At 33.8% G+C, this 21,904-nt stretch overlaps 3 protein-coding genes and 1 pseudogene across 6 annotated transcripts; 2 read left to right on the top strand and 2 right to left on the bottom strand.

Moving 5' to 3' along the window:
• The first annotated feature begins 1,276 nt into the window (after positions 1-1,276).
• On the top strand, positions 1,277-2,277 carry LOC105125014 (serine/threonine-protein kinase BRI1-like 2; annotated as a pseudogene).
• An 8,483-nt stretch (positions 2,278-10,760) lies between these two features.
• LOC105125013 (root phototropism protein 3-like) lies at positions 10,761-13,723 on the bottom strand. Of its 2 annotated transcripts, none has more exons than XM_011025280.1 (4): positions 13,253-13,723; positions 13,045-13,114; positions 11,487-12,599; positions 10,761-11,272 (listed from the first exon to the last, which is right to left on the bottom strand). In XM_011025280.1, the coding sequence occupies exons 1-4, from the start codon at positions 13,378-13,380 to the stop codon at positions 10,904-10,906; spliced, it is 1,680 nt and encodes a 559-aa protein (XP_011023582.1). In that variant the 5' UTR covers positions 13,381-13,723; the 3' UTR covers positions 10,761-10,903. The 2 variants fall into 2 exon arrangements, with proteins under 2 accessions (XP_011023582.1, XP_011023583.1); XM_011025281.1 differs by having other exon boundaries at positions 11,487-12,632; positions 13,253-13,274.
• Positions 13,724-14,544: 821 nt separating this feature from the next.
• On the top strand, positions 14,545-15,118 carry LOC105125245 (uncharacterized). Its single transcript, XM_011025609.1, has 2 exons — positions 14,545-14,993; positions 15,079-15,118. The coding sequence occupies exons 1-2, from the start codon at positions 14,545-14,547 to the stop codon at positions 15,116-15,118; spliced, it is 489 nt and encodes a 162-aa protein (XP_011023911.1).
• A 1,608-nt stretch (positions 15,119-16,726) lies between these two features.
• Positions 16,727-21,769, bottom strand: LOC105125012 (HSP20-like chaperones superfamily protein). Of its 3 annotated transcripts, none has more exons than XM_011025278.1 (3): positions 21,569-21,769; positions 17,730-18,145; positions 16,727-17,392 (listed from the first exon to the last, which is right to left on the bottom strand). In XM_011025278.1, the coding sequence occupies exons 1-3, from the start codon at positions 21,583-21,585 to the stop codon at positions 17,160-17,162; spliced, it is 666 nt and encodes a 221-aa protein (XP_011023580.1). In that variant the 5' UTR covers positions 21,586-21,769; the 3' UTR covers positions 16,727-17,159. The 3 variants fall into 3 exon arrangements, with proteins under 3 accessions (XP_011023580.1, XP_011023579.1, XP_011023581.1); XM_011025277.1 differs by having other exon boundaries at positions 16,727-17,395; positions 21,569-21,767; XM_011025279.1 differs by lacking the exon at positions 21,569-21,769 and having other exon boundaries at positions 16,727-17,395; positions 17,730-18,156.
• Between the last annotated feature and the right edge of the window lie 135 nt (positions 21,770-21,904).

The following is a 21,904-nucleotide window of genomic DNA, read 5'->3' as shown; positions in this document are numbered from 1 at the left end:
AAAGTCGGTATATGTCCAAGTCATTGTCAAATAAACTTTATCTTAATAAGAAATTATTTGGTATTAAGATGTTAGAAGGTACAAATTTGAATTTGAATATAAACATGTTCAATCAAATCATTTGTGATTTGAAGCGAATTGATGTGAAGTTTGACAATGAAGATAAGAAGTTGATGTTATTGAATTTTCTATCTATTTTTTTTTACATATGAAAATCTAGTTACAACTCTGATGTAGAGGAAAGAAACTCTAATATTGAAAGAAATCACAAGTATCCTATTAAAATTTAATTCAAAAAAGAAAGTTGATGACAAAAATTTACAAAGTAAAACGCTAATAACGAGTAATCAGGAAGAAACAAGTACTAGAATGAATCAAAGTAGAACAAAGCTAAGTATAAATCTAGAAAGAGGAAGGATATATAATGTTATAAATATGAAAACATAAGACACATAAAATGAGAATATCATGATAAAAAAGCATGGGGAGTCAAAGAATAAAAAGGATTCATTAAAATCTGTGAATATAGTAAAATAAAACTTAGAAAGCAACAACAAAAACATGCTTATTTTTTTCATCTAGTTCAAATCATCATATAAATTCTTAGATATTGAAACTCCTAATAAAAATTGATTAAATAATTATAGGTTAGTCAATTATGGTTATGTTGTAGTGGGTAAGGATGATACATGTAAAGTTACTATAATAAAAATATCAAAATTAAAATGTTTGATATTACTATTATAATTTTGTGTGATGTTATACCAGATTTGAGGAAAAATCTGATTTCATTGTGCATTTTAGACTATAATGAGTTCAATTTTAAGTCTAAAGATGGAGTAGTGAAGATGTGTAAAGGTGATATGATAGTCATGAAGGGACAGATTGTTGGGAAATACTCTTCGTGTTGGATATCAGTAACAACTATTTGTCAGGCATGCTTCCGATGTGGATAGGCAATGCAACAGATCTACGGGCAATTGATTTGTCTGAAAATCATTTTTAGGGTCCAATTCTAGAAGAGTTCTGCAAGCTTGATGAGCTTGAATATTTTCATCTTTCTGAGAACAATCTGGCGCGGCTGGCTCTATACCATTTTGCTTCAATCCACCACGTATATCCCCATGTCCATCTATCCAAAAATCTCTTGACGGGTCCACTGACAAATGCTTTTTCTAACAGTTGTTCATTAGTCACATTGGATCTCTGAAATAATAGGCTAACTGGCCCCATTCCAAATTGGATCGGCAGCCTTTCGATGTTGAGTGTCCTCCTTCTAAGAGCCGATCTTTTTAACGCTTGTTTTCCTGTTCAGTTATGCTTGTTAAAACAATTAAGCATATTAGGCCTTTCCCACAATAAATTTTCTGGTCTTCTACCCTTTTGTTTGAGCAAGTTAACTTTTATGTCTACTGTTGAGAAATCAATTGGTATCCCTTCTTTAAATGTTGGCAGCGGGGAGTATTCTTTGGCTGACATACCGAGAGCAGGCGTAGGAGGAAGAGATTTTTATCCTGGAAGTGCAACGACGTATCCAACCCTCAGTGTGGAAGAAGTTGTAGGGTTTACAACTTAAAAGAAACACCTACAAGTACAAGGGTTATATCCTTAATTTCACGTCTGCTATTGATCTCTCTTGCAATAGATTCACTGGTGAAATCCCATCAGAGTTTGGAAGCTTAGGAGAGATACATGCACTCAACCTTTCACACAACAATCTCACGGGATCCATTCCGGCTACACTCTCAAACTTGAAGCAAATTGGGAGCTTGGATCTTTCTCACAACAACTTGAATGGTAGAATCCCCCCACAACTTTCCGCTCTGTATACTCTGGAAGTTTTCTCTGTGGCATTCAATAATTTGTCAGGTAAAACTCCAGAGTTGAAATATCAATTTGGGACCTTTGATGAAAGCAGTTGCGACGGGAATCCTTTTCTTTGTGGACCTCCTTTACGAAGCAATTGCGGCGAAACTGAATCAGAACCGTCCACACCGATGCAGATGATTCAAATGGGGAAAGAGAAGATGATGGTCCCATAGACACGAACATTTTCTACATAAGCTTTGGAATATCATACCTAATTGTGGTGCTGGTAATCGTAGCAGTTCTGTGCATAAATCCGTACTGGCGACGTGCATGGTTTTACTTGATTGAAGTCTGCATTGAAACTTTTTACTATTTTGTCTTGGACAGCTTTTATAAGCTTTCCAGCTTCAGATGGCTAGAGGGTCTGTGTACTTCATTTCCTACGGCAATTTCTAGTTCAAAATAATAACTGGGATGTTTTTGGAATGCTTAAACGACAAAAAATTGTTTCACTAATTACAAAATTTTAACTGCTTGCTGCTTAACACAATGGGTTCTGATCTTAAAATATGCATGAGTCGATCCCCTAGAGTATTAATTGTTAACATGCATAGCATTAGATGCTATCAATGAAAGACAGTATAGTTTCAAGCAAATGTTTAATTAACTGCGAGAACCAAGGAAACGTAAACAGGCATAAACATAGGAACATGAGGCTGTTCCTTTTCTATTCTTGTTTTCATTTGATTTTTTGTTATAAACACAAAGCGGGTATTGGAATTAATTTGGAAAGTTCCATTTTAGTGGTGATGGTAGCTTAATTTGATAAATTAGGATTGAAAAGAAAAAACTAGGAAAACAAAAATTGAACACGAACCAACTCGGATCAAAAGTTATACTTGTTTTTAATAAAAGATTGTTTGACACATCCAGATATCTTTCTGGACTTTTTTATCTAGACTTTTTTATATGTCTGCTAAACATTACACAGTTCATGAATTACAACAAATCTGCATTTGAAAGCTTAGATTTCCCATAATCTCCTTGCATCATGTGGTTTCTACGACCCTATTTGAAAAGGGAAGAAGACAGACATTGATAATACAGATTCATTTCAGAAGTCCCCCAAAAAATAGAGTAATTCATACAAAGAATTTTTCATTCACTCTCATCAGAGTCAGCATCAAAGATATACAAGTACGGAACTACAGCCTACAGGGCTGCACTCTAACCCAGTCGTTGCATGTAGACTTCATCGTAAGCTTCGATGTTCAAAACTGAACCAAGAAACAATTCCAGCTCATCCACGAATCGATCTGTTTTTGGTGTTAGAAAAGGCCTCGTCACAATAAATGCTAGAGCATTGAACTCTTCTTGTTTCGCTTCATGTAATAATAATTCTATACATTTATTGACTGACAAAAATCTCGAAATGTTAAATTTCATAGGAAAGTGTTGCATGGGTGATGCAGGTGGGTTTGCAATAACAATAACACGTGAGATTTTGAGAAGTTAATGGTGAATTTATCATAATTATATAATAATTTATTCTAAACAAATTACGTGGATAATCAAGTAAATATATTTATAAACAAATAAAATATATTAAAATCCAAAAAAATACTCGGTCCTATCATATTACAATAACAGTTTAAAAAAATTATATTTTCTGATTCGATCATTAAATTACACATAATTTTTTATAGAAATTTTTGAGGTTGTTTGCACGATATATATAGCAGCCACTGTGTAATTTTTTTATATTAAAAACCTTGCAATTGCAAGGATTTAGCTGTTTTTGGGATTTTTCCTTCTTATTTTCCGGATTTCTTGATTGTTTTGTCCTTAAATGTATTAGGCAAAATATGAAAAATGGTCATAGTTATAATTCTTTCTGTCTTTGATAGTCAGGATTCCTTGAACATTATATATAGAATGAAAGGGAATAATAAACCACATCTACATGTTCTTATTATTAAAAAAAAAAAAAAAAAACGAGACAAAACCACATCTACATGTTAGTGACCTTTTTGCATGAAAGAAGGAAAGAATATTTAGTATTTGATCAGCAGACACGTATCAAAATCAAAACATAGCTAGGTTATATAGGCAATATAGACTGTGTTAAAACACCTAACATACCAGAGAACCAAAACAAATCTGCAGAGACCGAGGATATGCAGAAGATAATTATTTTCTTTGTTGTCTCCAGTACTTCTTATGCAGGCAAAAACATAATGAGATTGCAGCAGTCACAGAAAAACAAAAGACAAGCTAGAGTCAATCGAGGCTGTTGTCATGTCTAAATTAGATTAAGAACATGTTGTTTTAGAATTGTTTTTTATTTTTTTAGTTATTTTTGGATTTTTTTTTCTTAATTAGGTCTTAGAAGGTTAGTTTAGCTACAATTCTAACAGTTTATATGTTATTTCGTAGAAGATATTAACAAGTTAAGAATTTTTTACATATTGAGAATTTATCAAATTAGAGTTCTCTCTACAAGTTAAATTAGTACTTGAAAAATCATAGTTTTTTTTTTAATTTCCGCTATATGCTGCATCACACTATTTAGAGAGGGATCTATCATACATTTCCTTAATCAGATTCTACACAATCAATTTTCTATCTTTCATGTTCATTTATCTCGTTGTGCTTAGCATATATGAAATCAATCCATACACGTACATAAATTAGAACATAGAGCTGTTTCCTTAATATGCATTGCCATAATTACTGACAGAAATTCCTTACAAGGCAATGATAAATAAAATGCAGTGAATCATTTCCAATAACATATTTTCTTGTAAAAAATACTTCAATTGGCTAGTAGATTTGAGAAAGAAAAAAAAAATGAAATTAGAGATTTTCAAGAAATGAAATTTTGCTTCTCTGTGAGAGCATTCATTTTATTCCTTCCAGCAAAACCTGTTCTTTTTCAGTTGATACCCTTAAAAACATATCTGCCAACATTGTATTTTGCTACCCTTCTGTTGCTTTTGAGTAAATTATGCTGGATAATATCTAGAAAAATAGGCATTTCTTAAGATTGTGTAATGGATCAACATTATCCTGAGAAGAAGCAGGACACATTAGCAATTGACTGAAAAGCTGCAGCAAGAAATTTAATCTCAGAAATTAGATTGAATTCATTGTACTGCTGAAAATGATGCTTTATGTGTAACTAACAAGTTCATCGACTCGGATCATTCTCATCTGAGCAGGGTAAAAAAGATAAACAGATATTATAAGGTCTACTCATCCTCCCAATTTTCCCTTCTCAGCAGAACATCGTGCTACAGCTCCCTTTACGTGCTTTCTTCAAAATGGTTTGTCGCTTTTCCTGCATCAACCTGCACGAAAATTATGCCAAATACTGTTATGTTTTGGATATATCAAAGATCAGCATGTAAAATAGGAATCATTATAATAAACATTTTGTTTGACTTGCCTCTTAAAACCTTAAGCTGTGCAATTCTAACCATGGTGTATATGTTACTGAGAAGTCAATTGTGTCAACAGTTGCGTTACCAGAGCAGCGGAAACCAATCTCTTGATCATATCTGAGACCCCTCTTCTTGATGATGTGTCTGAAAGGCTGAAGAGAGTAAAAGAAATATTTTCTCCTTCGTTCAAATTCATATATATAGTGCTCCATTGTTGTATTAGAAGACGCAGACTTCCCCTTTCTCTGCCCCACATCAGGAAATGGTTCAAACCAAAAGGGCTCCTTCTTTGCTAAACTTACCTTGTAAGTTTCTTGAGTATCAACATCATAGATTGATACTTCAATAGGCTTCCACATATCCAAAGCCTCACGATTAGCCTCGGACATGTTCTCCGAAATATGATTGTTGAATTCCCTTGATGGTGAAATCTTAAGGCTGTCCCATCTCATACTGTCCGTTGTAAGCTTTATTCTATATGGCCAAGGGTTACTGGTTTCAGAACCACTGCTGCATACTCCTTTGCCTTTCATGCTAAGGCTACCTTGTTCGATGATATCTTGTTCATCCCATATTGTAATCTTCATCTTGAAGAATGGAGAAAGCATGGAGATGTGTGAAAGAGCAAAAACTTAAAACTTTGCTTTGTATTTGACACAAAACCTTTCATTTATCCTCTATTATTACAATTCATACTCTTCTTTTTCTCTCTGTAGTTACCATATACAAGTTTCATTTGTATTAATGCAGCCATAGATATGACTTCGACAAATGAACTTAGTTGTTACCAGCTCCGAAACAAGCTGTAATGAGTTGGTGATAAGGCTGAAAAAAATCCAGTGAAAGGCTGCAAGCTGGAGTAAGTTCCTATAGTCAGCAACCAATCACGAAGAAACCATAACAAGTAAAGAGTACAGTCCATGGTAAAAGAATCTAATTACTGTGGTTTAGCCTTCGCAAACATATATAAACCGCAAGAATTGGAAAACTTTAATCCTCATAGTAGATTTGCATATTTATGAACTCATATTAGTTATTAAAATATGATATTAATTAACTCCTACTAAGCCAACGAATAATGAGTTAATTTCCAGAATGAAAAATATTATCTTTGTAGTTTATGATGCATGTAGTCGGGCTAATAATAATTAAGTTGCGAGGATTTAGATGAGAATCTAACCCAACTATACGGGACCTGTCCTAAACAGATCAACTATATGGATGGTATTATAACAAATATTTTTATGTACTAGTGGGATAAGATTGGGTTCAATTAAAGGTCTAGTCACACCAGATCTGCATGATAACCAAAAAAAAAAAAATTATAATTAACTGTTTGATTGGGCTCAAATTTTTCTAAAAGATTTTCAAGATCTTGTTCGAAGTCACTCTGCTGCATATCCCACAACTAGAAGTCCTCACATTAGGCCTTGAAAATCTTGTTTGATTTATCTTTTGAGATTTTATGATATATTTTTTTTATGTTTTAGGATTTTGATTTGTTATCTAGTAGAGGTTATTTTTTCTGATCTATTTAAAAAAGTTGTAAATCTCTTTAAGAGATACTCTTTATTTGCTATATTTTCTTAGAAATAAAACAATGAGTTTAGAGTTCAAGCTTGCAGCCCCTTTTGTTTTTCAAATTTGTCTTTCTGTGATTGTTTTTGTTGTATTTATGCTTCCACCTTCTTCAATTTACATTGGTGATAGTAACTTATTCAGATATCCAATATATCAATATCAAGAAATAGGCATGAAGAAAGAGTCCAGGAACAATGAAGACAAAATTACTAATGTAGAAGGATTTTTAGGGAGAGAATATATTTCTTAATTAGTTGTTATTATTTCCTATTTAGTTTAGGAAAAAAAATTAATAAAAATTATTTTATTTTTTTCATATTTAGTTTAAAAAATCAAATATTGAAATTGGTAATTTTTTTATTTTATTTTTAATTTAAGAATCCCAAAAATAACTTTATGATTATTCATGGAGAGTCTTTTCGTTTTTAAGGTACACATAAGGAGTATAAATAAAGATTTTTAGCTTGTATTTTAGGATAATACATATACTTTCATTTAGCAATAAATCTATAAATTAGAGTTTTTTGTGTTCTAACCCTATTTTCAACCAAACTCTTTTTTTTCTACGCTTGTTTGCTACTTTTATGCTTATTTGTTATTTTTTACATTTGCAACTATATTAGTTGGTATCAGAGCTTCGTAATTCTTGATGGTTAATTTTATATGCTAAAATAACCATGGTTGAAAGTGGTCGCAAAGTAGAATGTGTTTAGATAAATAGGATGAGGAGGTTCCCCTCAAAAAAGAAACTTATGTAATTGGGCTTGCAATAACAAGTAATTCTAAGTAGCTAGATATGGGTCTGCCACAACCAAATAAAAATCTTTCCTAAATAGATTATATGGATGGCCTAATAAATATATTTATGGATCACTGAGATATGTTTAGGCTCAAGAGGAGATTTAGTCATTCTAGACTAAAATAATAACTCAAAATAGTCATAATTTTTTATCCAATTATTGGGTTGCGCTTCAATTTTTACTAGAGTTTCCAGAGGCTATTTTCCTTGGTTAAGCAATAAAATTGTTACTCCGACCGCAGAATCTTTAGATTTTGAAATCTCATCCCAGGGGATAGTTTTTGTGATTTTACTTGTTAATTTTTAGATTTTATGCTTGTTTTCTTTATAATTTTGGATTTTTACTTTGTTTTCTAATTGAGGTAGGCTTTCTAACCTATTTAAGGTTTTATAAACCTCCTAGAGGATCATTTATTCAAAAAAAAATAAAACCTACAAACTTGAAATTCTCATTTACAACCTCTTTCACTTATTAAAATTTTTGTGTTCTTTCTTTGTTTGTTGTTGTTTTTAGCTTCCGCTTTCATAAATATATTCAGGAGTTGGTGATAAAAGACATGTAAAAATAAATTATAGAATTTAAAAGAGATATTCAGGAACTAATTATAGAAAACATGCAGAGACATGATGCAAAATTAACTCTTCGATTGGTAGAGACGGGGAGCCTGGAGAATCATAAGAAAAGTGATCATGTATCCATGGATAGCTTTGAGAAACCATATCAAAGGCATGGGAAGAGAAAGTGGTTTCTTGATCAAGATGAATATGATGTTGAAAGTATAAGTTTTTATCATTCTAATTTCTTTATGGATTGGAATCAACCATAAAAATAACAATAGAATGATGAAAATGATGCTTAAGGAGAAGATTTAGATGCAAAATTATTGGTTTGTGATTTTCATGAGAAAGAAATCAAATTAGTAGCTCTAAAGGTTATTTTTTATAAAGCACATTACGAAAGATATGCCTTGTTAAAGAATAATATAAATTATATCTTGAGGTCTCGCCTATCAGTTTAAGCTTTTGGGTGAAATTGGTTATTTGATATATTATCATAGACTTGATGATCAAGCGGTTCGAATATCATAATCTCCATTTATTTGATAAAAAAGTAAACATAAGGTAATGTGAGCCTATTTAAGTTTCAAGTTTAAAAGGTTTTCACTTGAGGGGTATGTTAGAAAATAATATAAATTATATTTTGTGGCCTCATCTAACAACTTAAATTTTTAAATTTAATTGATTCTTTGACATGCCTAACATGTTCTTAAAAGGAATTTTAGAATTGATGGAAGTCAATGTTGATATTCATGTCTTTTGGATTAAAGTTGTAAAGCAAATTTTTAAATTTTCTTGTAACTTTAAGATTGGTTTTATTGTTAGGGAAGTTAAATATATTATTGATAGATATGATATTTTTAATGAAAAAACTAAAAACATAAAGGATTGAAAAATTTTTATTGGACATCTATGAGAACAGAATAAAATCAATTTGAACTCTAGAACATATTCTCTCTAAGGGGGGACTAATGCAAGATGATTTCTAAGGGAGATATTATTTTACTTAGTTATTATTATTTTTTATTTAGTTTAGAAAAATATTTTAAATTAAAGTATTTTTTTCTATTTAGTTTAAGAAATCAAATATTGAAATCTATAATTTTATTTTTTCTTTTTAGTTTAAGAATTCTTAAAATAATTCTATAATTATTGATTGGGATTTTTCTTTTCTTTTCTTTTCCGGGTAGACTTGGGACTCATAAAAATAGGGATTCTCAACTTGTATTGTAGCAAAATACTTAGACTATTATTTTAGCAATAAAATTACAAATTAGAGTTCTTTCTGTTCTAACCATGAACAAAATATTTTCAATCTAACTCTGTCTTTTTTATGCTTTTGTGCTGTCCTCTGTACTTCAATTCCCATCGATCTCTGTCAAGGCTACTCATTTTGTTTCTTGTATAAGAATTTTCACATTTCATCTTTATCCCCTTCAGTAAAACATGTTTCTTGCTGCGGTCTCACATTTGTCCAATGCTGATATTTTATAGTGTGAAGAGTAAATGCTTCCCTAGTGAGGCTGATTGGTTGGACTTGCCATATTTTCCATTTCAGTTCTGAAATTCTTAGTATGTCCTGGTATGGAATGTTTAACTAAACTAAGGAGCAAATTAGGGATGGTAATTTAATTTGAATTCGGATGGATTCTGACCCAATTTAAATGGGTGGTTTTTTTTATATAATTATGATATGAATATTGTTAAATTCAAACTTAATATCTGACATAAACCTAACCTGATATATATTATGTTGAATAATAAATAATAATTAGATAATGAATACACAGAGGGATACCTGTATGTATGTATGTGTGTGTATATATATATATATATATATAAACCTGAAACCGAAACCGTGTGTACCTAATAGCGTCGACACGGAGTCTTGCTTCACCCTTGTCTGCCATTATGGCGTGGTGCTATCTTCCTCTTTCGTCGAAGATGAAGTTGTAATTCTGAGTAGGGAAAGGCAGATGCTGATGAGCACACTGCTAAATTTGAAGTCATTGATCATCCATCATTCGATTTTTTTTTCTCAAGAATGCGAAACAATTCAAAGTTGTTACTTATTTAAAACAGCTCTGGTTAGTTAATTTGTTAGTTCTGAGAAAAATATGTTAAATTTCTTTCTTGTGATGAACACTACACGGTCCACATATGAACTGCATATAGCAAGAAGCATGTTGGTGACGTGACACGATTTTGCACGTATTTACATTTTTCACAATCCAATATCCTTGACATAGTTATAAAACCTAAATTGGTCGGATGGTCAACTGAGAGTTGGCTAACCAGTTTGATTTGAAGAAAAATTAGAAAAAAATCAGCTGATTTGATCAAAAATCCGAATTAACCAGTTAATCCAGTCAAACATAGCTCTCAATCCATTGGTTTTTTCTACAAAATATTTTTTGATTAAAATAATATTGTTTGGTTATCTTTAAAAAAAATTAGAGAACATCCTAATTAATTTAAATTTATTGGTTTTAAAACTATTCCTGTATATAATTGCCAAAGATCTCCTTTGCGAAGCTATTATTACGCCTACTATGCTGCGAAATTGTATGTCAAGAGAAGAAATGGTATCAATATTGTCGTATTGATTCTCCGTAGATTATATGGTATTCAGGTTCGGAAACATGTAAGAAATTTGCAGTATCTTGGGATATTAATTCTATGCTACAGAATGCTCGGAACCGAAAATTCTCTTTTATATCAGGAATCCCTTGGCTCTTCTCTGGATCTGCATTTTGCATATTTGCAATTCATTTAGTTGCATCTTCATGTTCTCAACCTCTTTTCTCATCATCTTTATCTCATTCCGGGATGTCATCCATTCATTCTCCACACATCTATTTACCCTGATGATGGTCTGTGTCCTTGTTCTTTGGTAATCGGATTCAACAGATGTCATTGATCTCGCCATCTTTACTTGTTCCAGAAGGATAAGCCTTGTTGTAATATTTACAGGCAGCCTGTCATTCCTCGTTGCGTGCTTAAGACCTTCTTGTGATATTTTATGGTAGTCCATGGCTGTGCACACACTTGTTCTTTCTTCTTCTGCGAGTCTAGGATGTGCCTGCATCATTGCCAAAGGAAACATGGAAACAAGGTGGCTTTGCTTAGTGAGATGAAACAGAATTAGTGAAGAGAGAAAACTATATTCAAAGTTTATTTAAGATGAACATCAACAAGCACCGAAAAGTTTCATCCTTACAGAACTGATAAAAAAGTAGCTTACATTAATTTGATATATCTAAACAGTCAAGGCTTAAGAGCAACCTCTTACATACCTTTAGGTATGTGTCTATGGCGGTATAGAGGTTGTCATGGCAGTATCGAGCATCGCTCGGCAATGCTTCTGCAAGTGACCGGAATTGTTCAACTGAAAGCTTGCCATCCCGTGAAACTTGCGCGAGATACCCATCTACCAACTTTCCGACAACAAGTAGTTTTGGAGTTGGATTCTTAAACATAGAAGAAGCATAAGCTTCCACCACCCTGGAAACAGTTCCCACATCATAAACAGTATCATCATTGCCATAATTTTTTACCAACAGATCAGAAACCCGACAGTTTTCCAATTTGAGAGCTATTCTCTTTTCTACCCCATTCAATAGTTCACTGCTAATTCTCATCATTATTCCCAACTTGAGAAGGTGAAGCAGAAAATTGGCAGAAACGGAATTTTCCTCCTCAGGAAGTATCCTAACCAAACTTTCTGTTGTAACTCTCAGTTGATGGTGGGTTAGATGTTTTGGCAGATTGTCTGGTCCAGAAATCCATTTTGCTGTCCAATAAGCTACGCACGATCCAACAAGTTCCGACCTCACTCCTTTCCTCTTGATGGATTTAATGACCTCAACAAAATGATCTATTCGAAGACATGAAACATCTTCAAACCACCAATTATCTGCTATGCCTTTATGTTTCAAGTTTTCTGCATCATTTGCCAGAAAATTCAAGCTAATTGCATCGTGTTCGCTGAGAGTAAATAATTTGGGGTCTATGCAGGCCTTCCAAGCAATAGCGTCAGAGCATCGTTGCAGGATTTGCAACTTCATCGCCCACAAAGAGACTGATTCACAGCTTTTCATAATCCGAAATATGTCTTTCCATGCTGAAAACAATACGAAACTTAGAAAAGCCTCTGTCTTGGAAATCAGATTTCCTTGTTCAAGATCATCACTCATTTCCAAGAAATGTGCAGCACAGTGTACTGGAGCAATGTTGGATGCTGTAAGATCAACCTTACATCCATAGCAGAACTTCACTACTAACTCAAAGATTTCAGATCCACCTGGAAAATTGTCTATTTGAATTTTGGGTAGGGTATCTTTTGCTCCATTGCTTCTTCTCTGGAATACTAATCTACTCAAGTATTCACTTTTTGAGACCATGGCAAGCTAAGCACACAGAAAATGACTGGAAGTTCAAATCTGAACAAAGATATGTCAAAAGGAAAGGAGAGAGAGATAATCCAATGCATCATTTCAATGCTTAGAGAAGGATAGAAAGAGCTTGCTAGAACTGCTACCTGGTTCCAATTCTTCTTTTCAATCATACCTATGTATGGATTCTGTAATATCTAAGAACTATAAGATTTTCTCTTGTCTAGCTGTAACATTAATCCATATGCTTGTTTCCATAATATTACAGAGAGGAATATGGTCCAACCTCAGGATAAAATCTCCAGCAGGTCGACATAATTAAACACAAATTTATCTACAATGATAATGCAGATGTTCATATAGATTTCATTTCCCACAAGACTAGTGTGATTCGATTTCATACTTCATAAAGAGTGGAAAGATTCACTAAGTCTAATTGATTAAAGCATGTTCAATGTACCTTATGCAACTGAAAGCTGGAATCTCCAACTTGTATGATCAAATCATTTGCAACTCTGGCGCGAACCGTCCTGCAGACAAAAAAACATCAGTTATAATTGCAGAAGAAGATTTTAGCAGATTAAAGGGGAATAATTGGATTTGCAGTGCCAATTTGCAGAGGAACATGTATATTTAATTGTTTGCACAGCAGGAAAAAGAGAGAGTACCCGTTCTGGTTTCTTTTTTCCAGAGCTTCAGCAACCATATTCTCATTAGCTGGAAGAATAACACACTTGTTATGCTTCCTCCCAGATACAGTAGTAGCTTTTCCGCTGCCAAGAATTCTGTTTCCCATGTTAGTGTTGCTTTGTCAAAAGGAAAGAAAGCTGTGCTAATCCAACTTATAGATCCACTTCAGGTTTCTGCAACTACATGAAATAATTTGTAGGAAGTAGTTAAGCCATTAATAGAGTTAGGTGCCTTTTGCTATCTCCTGTCACTACAAGCATAGGTGTGGCCAGTGGAAAGATAGAAACTTAAACCAGGATGATTGCTGTTCTAAATTCTCATCCACTAGGGTAGAGACATAAATTTCCCCATTCTCTATTAGAGGTGTCCCCATATACCATAATCGACTCCAATTCAAATAAGAATAAGAGCAACTCTAATAATTCAGTGGTTTTTTTTTCTCTACAATACTTGAATCAGTTGAATGCAATATAACCATGCTATGTTTTTTTTTTTAATCATTTTAATATGTTAATATTAAAAATTAAAAAAAAATAACTTTAATATATTTTAAAATAAAAAGTATTTTACAATACAATATTAAATATTCACTTAGTTATTCAATCCAATTTAAAATTAATTAAATAAAAAAACTAAAATCACTAAATTATTGGATCAATGAGTTGTCAAATTAAGCAAGATTAAAACTTTTATGAAAATAATATTTGTTTGTTTTTATGAAGAAAAAAAACTAGATTTGAGCTTTGGCATATATTATTGTGTAAGCAAATCACTTTCAAAAGTCACTCTCAAAAAAGAAAAAGGGCAAAATTCCGCAAAGACTTTTAGGCTTTGGCAAATATTCCCAATCAACCAACCGTAAATGGTCCACATCTTTCAAAATCCATCAAGCTACCTTACAATTTTTCATTTGGGAAATTAAAAATGAAGCATTTCCTCTACTACCAAAATTCAAAATAAACCACTCTGTTCCAACGGTCACCACTTCTTCTTCTTCTTGGTTCTTGCATCTCACACAAAATACAGTAAAATGCCAAGAGCTATTCACTACAAGCCTCTGCCTCTTCTTTCAAAATCATCCCTTCTCGTGAACCCATTCGGTGAAATAACCTTCACTGACCCGAAAAGTACAAATTTTGCATTTAAAGCTCACATTTTTTACTCTCCCCTTTTACTTCCACCTAGGACCCATGTCCAAAAACCAATCATTTGTGCAAGAAAGAATAAAAGAGGATCTGGGTATCAAAAATTAATCAAAATTGTGACCTTTATGGCATCTAATCTCAACACTTTGCCAGAGCCATTGGGTTTGGTTATTGAGGAATTTGCTGCTGCTGGTGGAGGTGGAGGGAATTTAGGATTTTGGAAGGGTTTCGGAGGCGGAAGATTTGATGGGTGGGGAAGAAAAGGGAAGATGAATTCAGGGTTTTTAGGCTTTTTGGTGGTTTCTGGATTGGGATTGATTTTGTTTTTGTTTGGAGGGGAGTTAAAGATCGATGTGGTTTCTGGGGTTTTGGTGTTGAGTTTATTAGGGGCTGTTTTGGTTAAAGGGTTTAAGAGAGGGATTAAAGATTGGATCTTGGGGCTTTGCTTTTTGGGTGTTCTGTTGGGTTTGGGATTGAAGAAAGGAGAGATGCAAAAATGGGTTGAGAGATGTAGGGTTCGTTCACCAGTTTTGGTGCTTATGAAGGAAAAGAGAAGACATGGTAGGAGAATTTGGTAACAGAAGCTACGAAGGAAAGATTCATTCTTTGATTTAGTTGGACTGATTTTTCATTTCACATTTGTATTGCATGTGTTCTAGGTACAAGAAGACCTTAATGTGGCTAGTCATGAAACTATAGGAAAGTTTTGCAGCTGTTTACAGTTTCTCCACTGAGATTTGATTGAGTTACAATACAGTATTGTTGCGAGTTTCGATTTCATTTTGTGGTAGTGCTGCTTGAATGTCTGCTGATATTTCCTCTTATGACATACAAGTTCAGTATGATTCTTAAGGGCCCCCTATATGTTGAGCTTGTGTGTGTGGAGTCATTTTAATGAAATTATAATATTGAAAGATCATCAATAAACTCTCTTTCAGTCTCTTTCCGCAACAAAGATTTGTTTCACGGAAGCCAGGCAATGCTCTTGGCATTGTGCATTCCCAGTTATGATCACGTTTCATGGTTAGTAGTTGTGACTATACGAAATGTGTCCATGGTTGCACAATGAATGTTTGGTTTAAGATAGCTATATGCTTTTAGAGTTTGTGGTTTGTGGATGGATTCAGGCTAGGATGGAAGTGTTTGATGGTATTTCAAAACTGTAATATGGTCACTTGGACTAGCTTGCCAGATTTGTTTAATGTTGACCAGGCCAGTGGGCTGGAACGGTGGTTAATTATACCATGTACGATTGGAATGGATAGCCTATAACTTCAGCTTGATGCTAGAATCTAGAAGTACAGACTAGGGCAAACAAAAATATGTTCTTTGTTATGCTTGTGCAATTGGGTATGAAGCTTATCCTTGAGTTGTGATTGCAATGTGATTCTCTCAGTAGCAACTAACAGAATTCAAATGACTTGGTCGCATGGCATCCCATGACAGCTGCTTATAATCAATCAATGCAGATTTCTGGGTTTCACACTGAAAGCTGTATATTATACTGTAGTAATAGCTTTTAGAGGCTCTGGTATTGCAGCAATGACAGCTTGTGTACTAAAAGACCCATTGTCAATCATATTGCTATGGAGAGAGTGGAAGTGGACGCCAACTGCAAAAGGTACTGGGCATATTTCAGGGTAGCAGACAAATGAGATGGCAGGGACCGTCCCTGTAGCTGGCTAGGCTATGAATGGATATGCTGAGAAAGCACTAGGAATTTTTAAGGAGGAGATGATAGTGACTCCCAAGGAAGTCGCTTCTTGGAGCTTCATACTAACACATTGCGCCACCATATCCCGGCTGATGAGAGTTGGTACAAATACCTTGGCTAGTATTGTCAGGACACGGGATAAATACATGAAAGAGGGAACAGGAGTTTGGTTGAACCTTGTAAATAAATGCTTGGGAATGAAAATCTGAAATGGAAACATAGATTCCATAACTTTCCATACCCTTTTAGGATACCACGCAAGAGCAATAAGAAAATTTAAGCTATGATTTCAATTTTCAATATCTTTGAAAAATGCGATGGACACCCAGGATTTGACAGAGACGCAATCAGATAGTCTAATGGAAGTTGGCCTGACAAAAACAGCCATCCATTTCATAAATGGCTTCTTTCATGTTTCAAGTAAAAAAGTTAACCACTTACTTTTAATCAACAATCTTTACCGGGGAAAAAAAAGGAATTCTTTCTAAAATTTTGTTCTGAAAATTGCCTTACAAAATATGGTGTGGTCAGGAAAAAGAAGAAAAAATTAAATGCTAACATGGAAAATATCGGTCATTCTTCATGTTCGATGCTATAAAGACCAGCAGCAAAGTTGCCTTGGCGTGACTACATTTCTTTTAACTGCTGGTTTAATTTCATAACTAAAATGTACACAAGAGACATTATCTCGCATCTCGACCAGGCTCTGTGAAAGAACATGCAGCAAATGGAACAAACGAAATTCTCTAATGTTTGCTAATTTTAGCATGTTCTCGACTCAATAAACCATTTTAAATAAATTACAAGGTTACAGCCGCGCGAATTTGTCAATCGTTATTGAAATTCACTTCTTCTCAAAAGGCATGTGGGGGTATGGTGTCTTCTCTCAACAAGCTAATCCACAAAAATTCGAGGCTTAAGGTTGTACTGGAACCCAAAAATCATAAGGTCCTTTCTTCTCGGTAAGTAAAATAGGCAAAGGATTTATCTGATCTGAAGAAACAAGAAATCCAAGATGCTATACCATCACCTTTTCTTTACAATCCCCTCGAGCATCCCATCAATGCCAAGATTACCTCTGAACTGTTGGTGATCAACAGGACCAGGTAGCTGAAAGGTGATGGAGAAGTGACCAGGAGGGCATAGATTCCGTGTTTGCATTCTGAAGATCTGAGAGTGCTTGCAAACCGTACTCTCGCCAGTCGTGGTCACTCCTTTTATAAACACTGTGCCATCAGGATCAATGTCACAACTGAAATCTCCTACCATTGCGAAAACAAAAGATCAGGTCAGTTAGCCACAGCAACATCAATAATATGAAAAGGCATATGAAAATATACCATCTAATTTTTTTAATATCCATGGCATGTGAAACTCAAGTTCAGATCAACCAAACTAATTAAATTTTAGATAGCCCTAAATCAAGATTTCAATTTATTAATTAGATTTACAGTTCTAACACTTCAAGCAGCTTGCACTAGTCTGTGCCACAGAGATAGAGTGAAATGAGTGCTATCTCTCCTAGTATTGTTTGTCAGGATGTAAAGCAATCATGAATAAAGTAACTAATATATGTACATATTTGAACAAACTTACTTTCATCCCTTGAAACTCCAGGAAGAGAGACTCGAAACAAGTAGGCATCATTGCTTTCGCCAATGTCCATTGCACCCACAATTGGTCCCACATTTCCCGTTGCAGCACTCCCAGCAAGCCCAATTCCGTTTCTGGCAGAATCCATGATATCATCCAACACCTTTTGAGTTGTCTGAGATGGGAAAAATACCATAGACGGCCCAGCTTCCGCAGGTTTAGCATCCACATCCCCTTGGGTTGGAGATTCTACCCTGTGCATTTGAGATTGAACTCCAGGGGTTGAAGATCCAACCCTATCACCAAATGGAGCAGGAGGACCAATATATGGCACACTGTTGAGAGGTGCCACTGCAAGGACCTGCTGATGAGGATTTATGGGCTTGGGTACACTATTCCCTCTTCGCATGTCAGAAGCCCTGGAGTCCATCAAAGTTTGGCATATTTAATTTTCAATACCACATGAAAATGTAGCAGTGCATCAGTGACTAGAATTGGTGTTGAATAAATTGTTGTAGAAAACTCAATAGTACAGAGTTATGTTCCTAATAAGATATAACTACAGCCAACGAAATATATGAACAATTCATTACAGAAAAGCAAAAGCTAAAAAAACATACAAATAAATTGTTTGGCCAATATTCGTACTGTCAACAAGAACTCAAACAATGATTCTATAAATTGTGACTGTACGCAACATCGAAAGCATATCATTTGTAAACCAATTCTTCTGCATTACACCCAAAAATTGTATTGACTCACTGCTACAAATAAATAAATTTGACAAAAATGTGTATTACTTTAATACAACATCACCAACATATATTATAGGGCTATGTTACAAAATTCCGCCATTCTAATAATCCATTTGATTTCAAACATTAAAAAGTAAAAAACAAAAACACAGAGTGTAGTTACTGCAAAGTTAATCAAGATAAAGATCAATCTAAATTTTTTTTGAGAGGTGACCAATAAAACTCAAAACTACTCATTTCAATGAAATGCTCATTTAAGCCATTGAAAACAGGATCATGATAACTAGAAGGACAAAATTTAAGACACAAGATAAAATTAAATATGGAGAAATCACTAAACCTCTGATGCCTAGTCTTCCTGATCCCTGGAATTTCACCAAATAGTTGTGTTCTATTGCTAAACCGTGCCACCTGAATTTATACTATTGAAAAAACCATTCTGAGGGAGTTTCAAAACCACCCTCATTTACCATTTCCTTTTTCAAAATTACCCTTCTATTTCCTACATGTTTTCGTATTTTAAACATGTAGTTCAAAGTTGTTATGGCATTTCTGAACTAAACATGTTGTACAAAGTAACATTGTTTCACGAGAGTTGTCAATTAATAGCACAGATTGAATTCCTTGATAAAGAAAATCAAAGAACAACAGAGATACAAACAGTAACCCTCTTTGTCATTTAGCATATAACAATTTCCCCCTAAGGAAAATAATCTTCATACTAAAGAGGTTAGCCCTTTGTTTTCATTAAAACCATAGGCACAAGCACAGCCTAATACTTCTTTAGTAAATGACACCCAGGTGAACGAATGCACGTGGTTCTCCACAACAAAATGGGCACTTTGTTTTAAAACAAAAGGCACCCACTGTTAATGAGTAATCCAAGTCTAGAAAATGAAAAGCTATGCTAGCCCCTTGTTTTCAACAAAATGTAAGTCACGCAATCCCCACCTAAGAAATGAAAAGCTATGTGAATATGTGAATGCCAATGTGCTTCTCTCTCTGAGGAAGCTGGCCGTAAGTTCAATAAAACTTAAAGCACATGCACATACATTGTTCACATGCAACCCATGTCCAGCAAATCAAAAGCTATGTGAACACTCGAGCATGCACACACAGAGGAACATGGAAAAATAAGAACTTAAATTTAGAGACAAGTTGGATTATTTTGTTCAAGAGAAATGTTTTAGGGAAATCCTTTTTGAGGAAAAAAGACTGCATCCACTAAATAGTAAGGCTGAATCAATATGACTGTTATGGAAAAGACCATATTTTTAAATGGAGATTTAGTTTCCATCATCAATTGGAAATCACTTCATTAGGAAACTTTATGAAATATTGCTGCATTGAATTGGGAGTGTGTGAGTTGGAACTGCCATCTTGTTAAAATGACAGCAACACATCTAGTTATAATACTATCAACATGTGGTGCCTTGAGTCTCCCAAATGCAACCATGAAATCTCAAGCCACTGATCCATTATTTCAACAACCATTCTACTTTCCATGATAACTGTCATACAAACTATTACACTGTATCTATCAAGCTCTAAGGTGATAGAATTATCTGAAAATAAGTCTAGAAAACTTGAATCATCACAATAATGTCCTAAACTTCTGGATTTATTAACTTGATGGACTCAATTGTATGCTAAGAAACACCATTTTGTACTTGTGCAGCTTTGGGCTGAAAATCACCCATGTCATCCTACATAATATACATTTCCACTTCAACTCATCCTAGATTCGTACTGCCACATATATTATTTTACTTTATTTCCCTTCAGTATGCTTCAACCACCTCCAAAAGTTTATTCAATTGTTTATAGCTTTTTGTTCTTTTGAAAAAGGTTTCACTTACCACTGTCTTTTTCTTTGCACAGATAAAAGAACAGCATAATACTAGAAAGAAGCAGGATAAAAATAAATATTTGAGAATATGTCATTCTCTGAAAGAACATAAACTAGAAAGTAACAAAAATCAACATAAATGAGCACTCTAACCCTTTCAAATACCAACAAGCAAAGTGCCCCTAGAAAAGCCTGCTGCAATGTATCAAAAAGAAACAAGAATCTCCATCCTATTCCTTAACTGCCTTGATGAAAAATTATTTCTGAAATTTTGCATTCGCCTCCATCCAAATGGACTAAAGATTCTCACCTTCAATGATTATCATACTTTGCTTTCTATAATTTTGAATAGCTACCAAAATAATCCTTGAAACCTAAATTAAAGATATCAGATGCATGATCTATACCATTTAATTTCCACCAAGTGTCCTAGTCTGTTCTGAAGGGAAGAAAAATAATTCTCAAATCACAAGTCGATACCAGAGAATGGATCCATGGACTAACATGAACCAAAATGAAGCAACTAAACATAATATTACAACCATTAAGGTCAATTTGAGAAGGCTGAAGAATCCTGTAAACACAAGAACCAAACAACAAGCTTTCTCCGTCAGGCCATGTTGCCATTTTGTCGTTATGTACTTTTCTTTCTCGAGAATTTGGCAGGAAGTTTTGAAACCATAAATGAAAAGGGAAAAAAATGGTGCGAAAAACTTTTGAACTCATTTCTAGAAAATGGGATTCATTTTTAAATTTTATGTACCATCTGCGCGAAAAAATTTTAATCCCATTTCAAGAAATCGGGGTCCATTTTCAACAAAAGAAACCTTGACACAATACAAGAAAAACAGAAGACCTACAGCACCAAACATTCAAGAAACCACACCATTTCACTCGCTATAACATCATCCCATCTAAATAGAAAACTTTAAAAGCATTTTTAAAAACTACCCACCACCCAATACACCACCATAAACATTCTAACATTAGTTCAATTTTCTATCTCCACAATTCTTATTCCAAAACCATAAATTATTTAAGAAAAAAAATACCTCTCTTTGTTTATTTAGCTGATTCTGTTATCAGTAATTGCATGCAACTAAACAATCGATCTTTACAACAAATAAAAGCAAACCCATATCAGAAAACACAGCAAAGTAGAAATGCAGCCATAAAAATCCAAGCTTTATCAAAAACATCAGAAACTTCATACACGTATAAGTGAATAAAACAGATACCTGTATGGAGAAGCCATTTATGGCAGTCAGAGAAGAGTTGTTCGGTAATAAAGAGGAAATTATTTGAAGTTTTGAACTGTCTTATGACCGTGTTTCTTCGGGGGTTATAAGGAGGAATTACTCCTTGATATGTGAATGATTAGCCGTCGAGTAAAGTCATTTTGGTCAATGTTAGAAGAAGTAGAGATCACTAGAAATATTGATTGTCCTTTTGAAAAAAAAAAAAAGAATATTTAAAAAGTGGTAGTAATATTTTCATATATATAATTAAGGATAGCAGGATACTAAACAACTCCTGCTCTATATATATATATATATATATATATATATATATAT

Source organism: Populus euphratica, unplaced genomic scaffold (genome assembly GCF_000495115.2).
Source record: "Populus euphratica unplaced genomic scaffold, PopEup_1.0 scaffold28.1, whole genome shotgun sequence".
Taxonomy (NCBI): Eukaryota; Viridiplantae; Streptophyta; class Magnoliopsida; order Malpighiales; family Salicaceae; genus Populus; species Populus euphratica.
This window is presented reverse-complemented; position numbering and strand designations above follow the sequence as displayed.

Bases quoted from the DNA above. Each gene is read 5' to 3' on its own strand.
- LOC105125013 (XM_011025280.1), bottom strand. From the start codon at position 13,380: ATGGGAAACAGAATTCTTGGCAGCGGAAAAGCTACTACTGTATCTGGG. The intron at 13,115-13,252 runs GTACTCTCTCTT...TTTTGTCTGCAG, and splicing joins GAAAAAAGAAACCAGAACGG to GACGGTTCGCGCCAGAGTTG. The intron at 12,600-13,044 runs GTACATTGAACA...CTGTGTGCTTAG, and splicing joins CCAGCTTTCAGTTGCATAAG to CTTGCCATGGTCTCAAAAAG.
- LOC105125245 (XM_011025609.1), top strand. From the start codon at position 14,545: ATGGCATCTAATCTCAACACTTTGCCAGAGCCATTGGGTTTGGTTATT. The intron at 14,994-15,078 runs GTAACAGAAGCT...CATGTGTTCTAG, and splicing joins AGACATGGTAGGAGAATTTG to GTACAAGAAGACCTTAATGT.
- LOC105125012 (XM_011025277.1), bottom strand. The intron at 17,396-17,729 runs GTAAGTTTGTTC...TCGCAATGGTAG, and splicing joins TGGAGTTTCAAGGGATGAAA to GAGATTTCAGTTGTGACATT.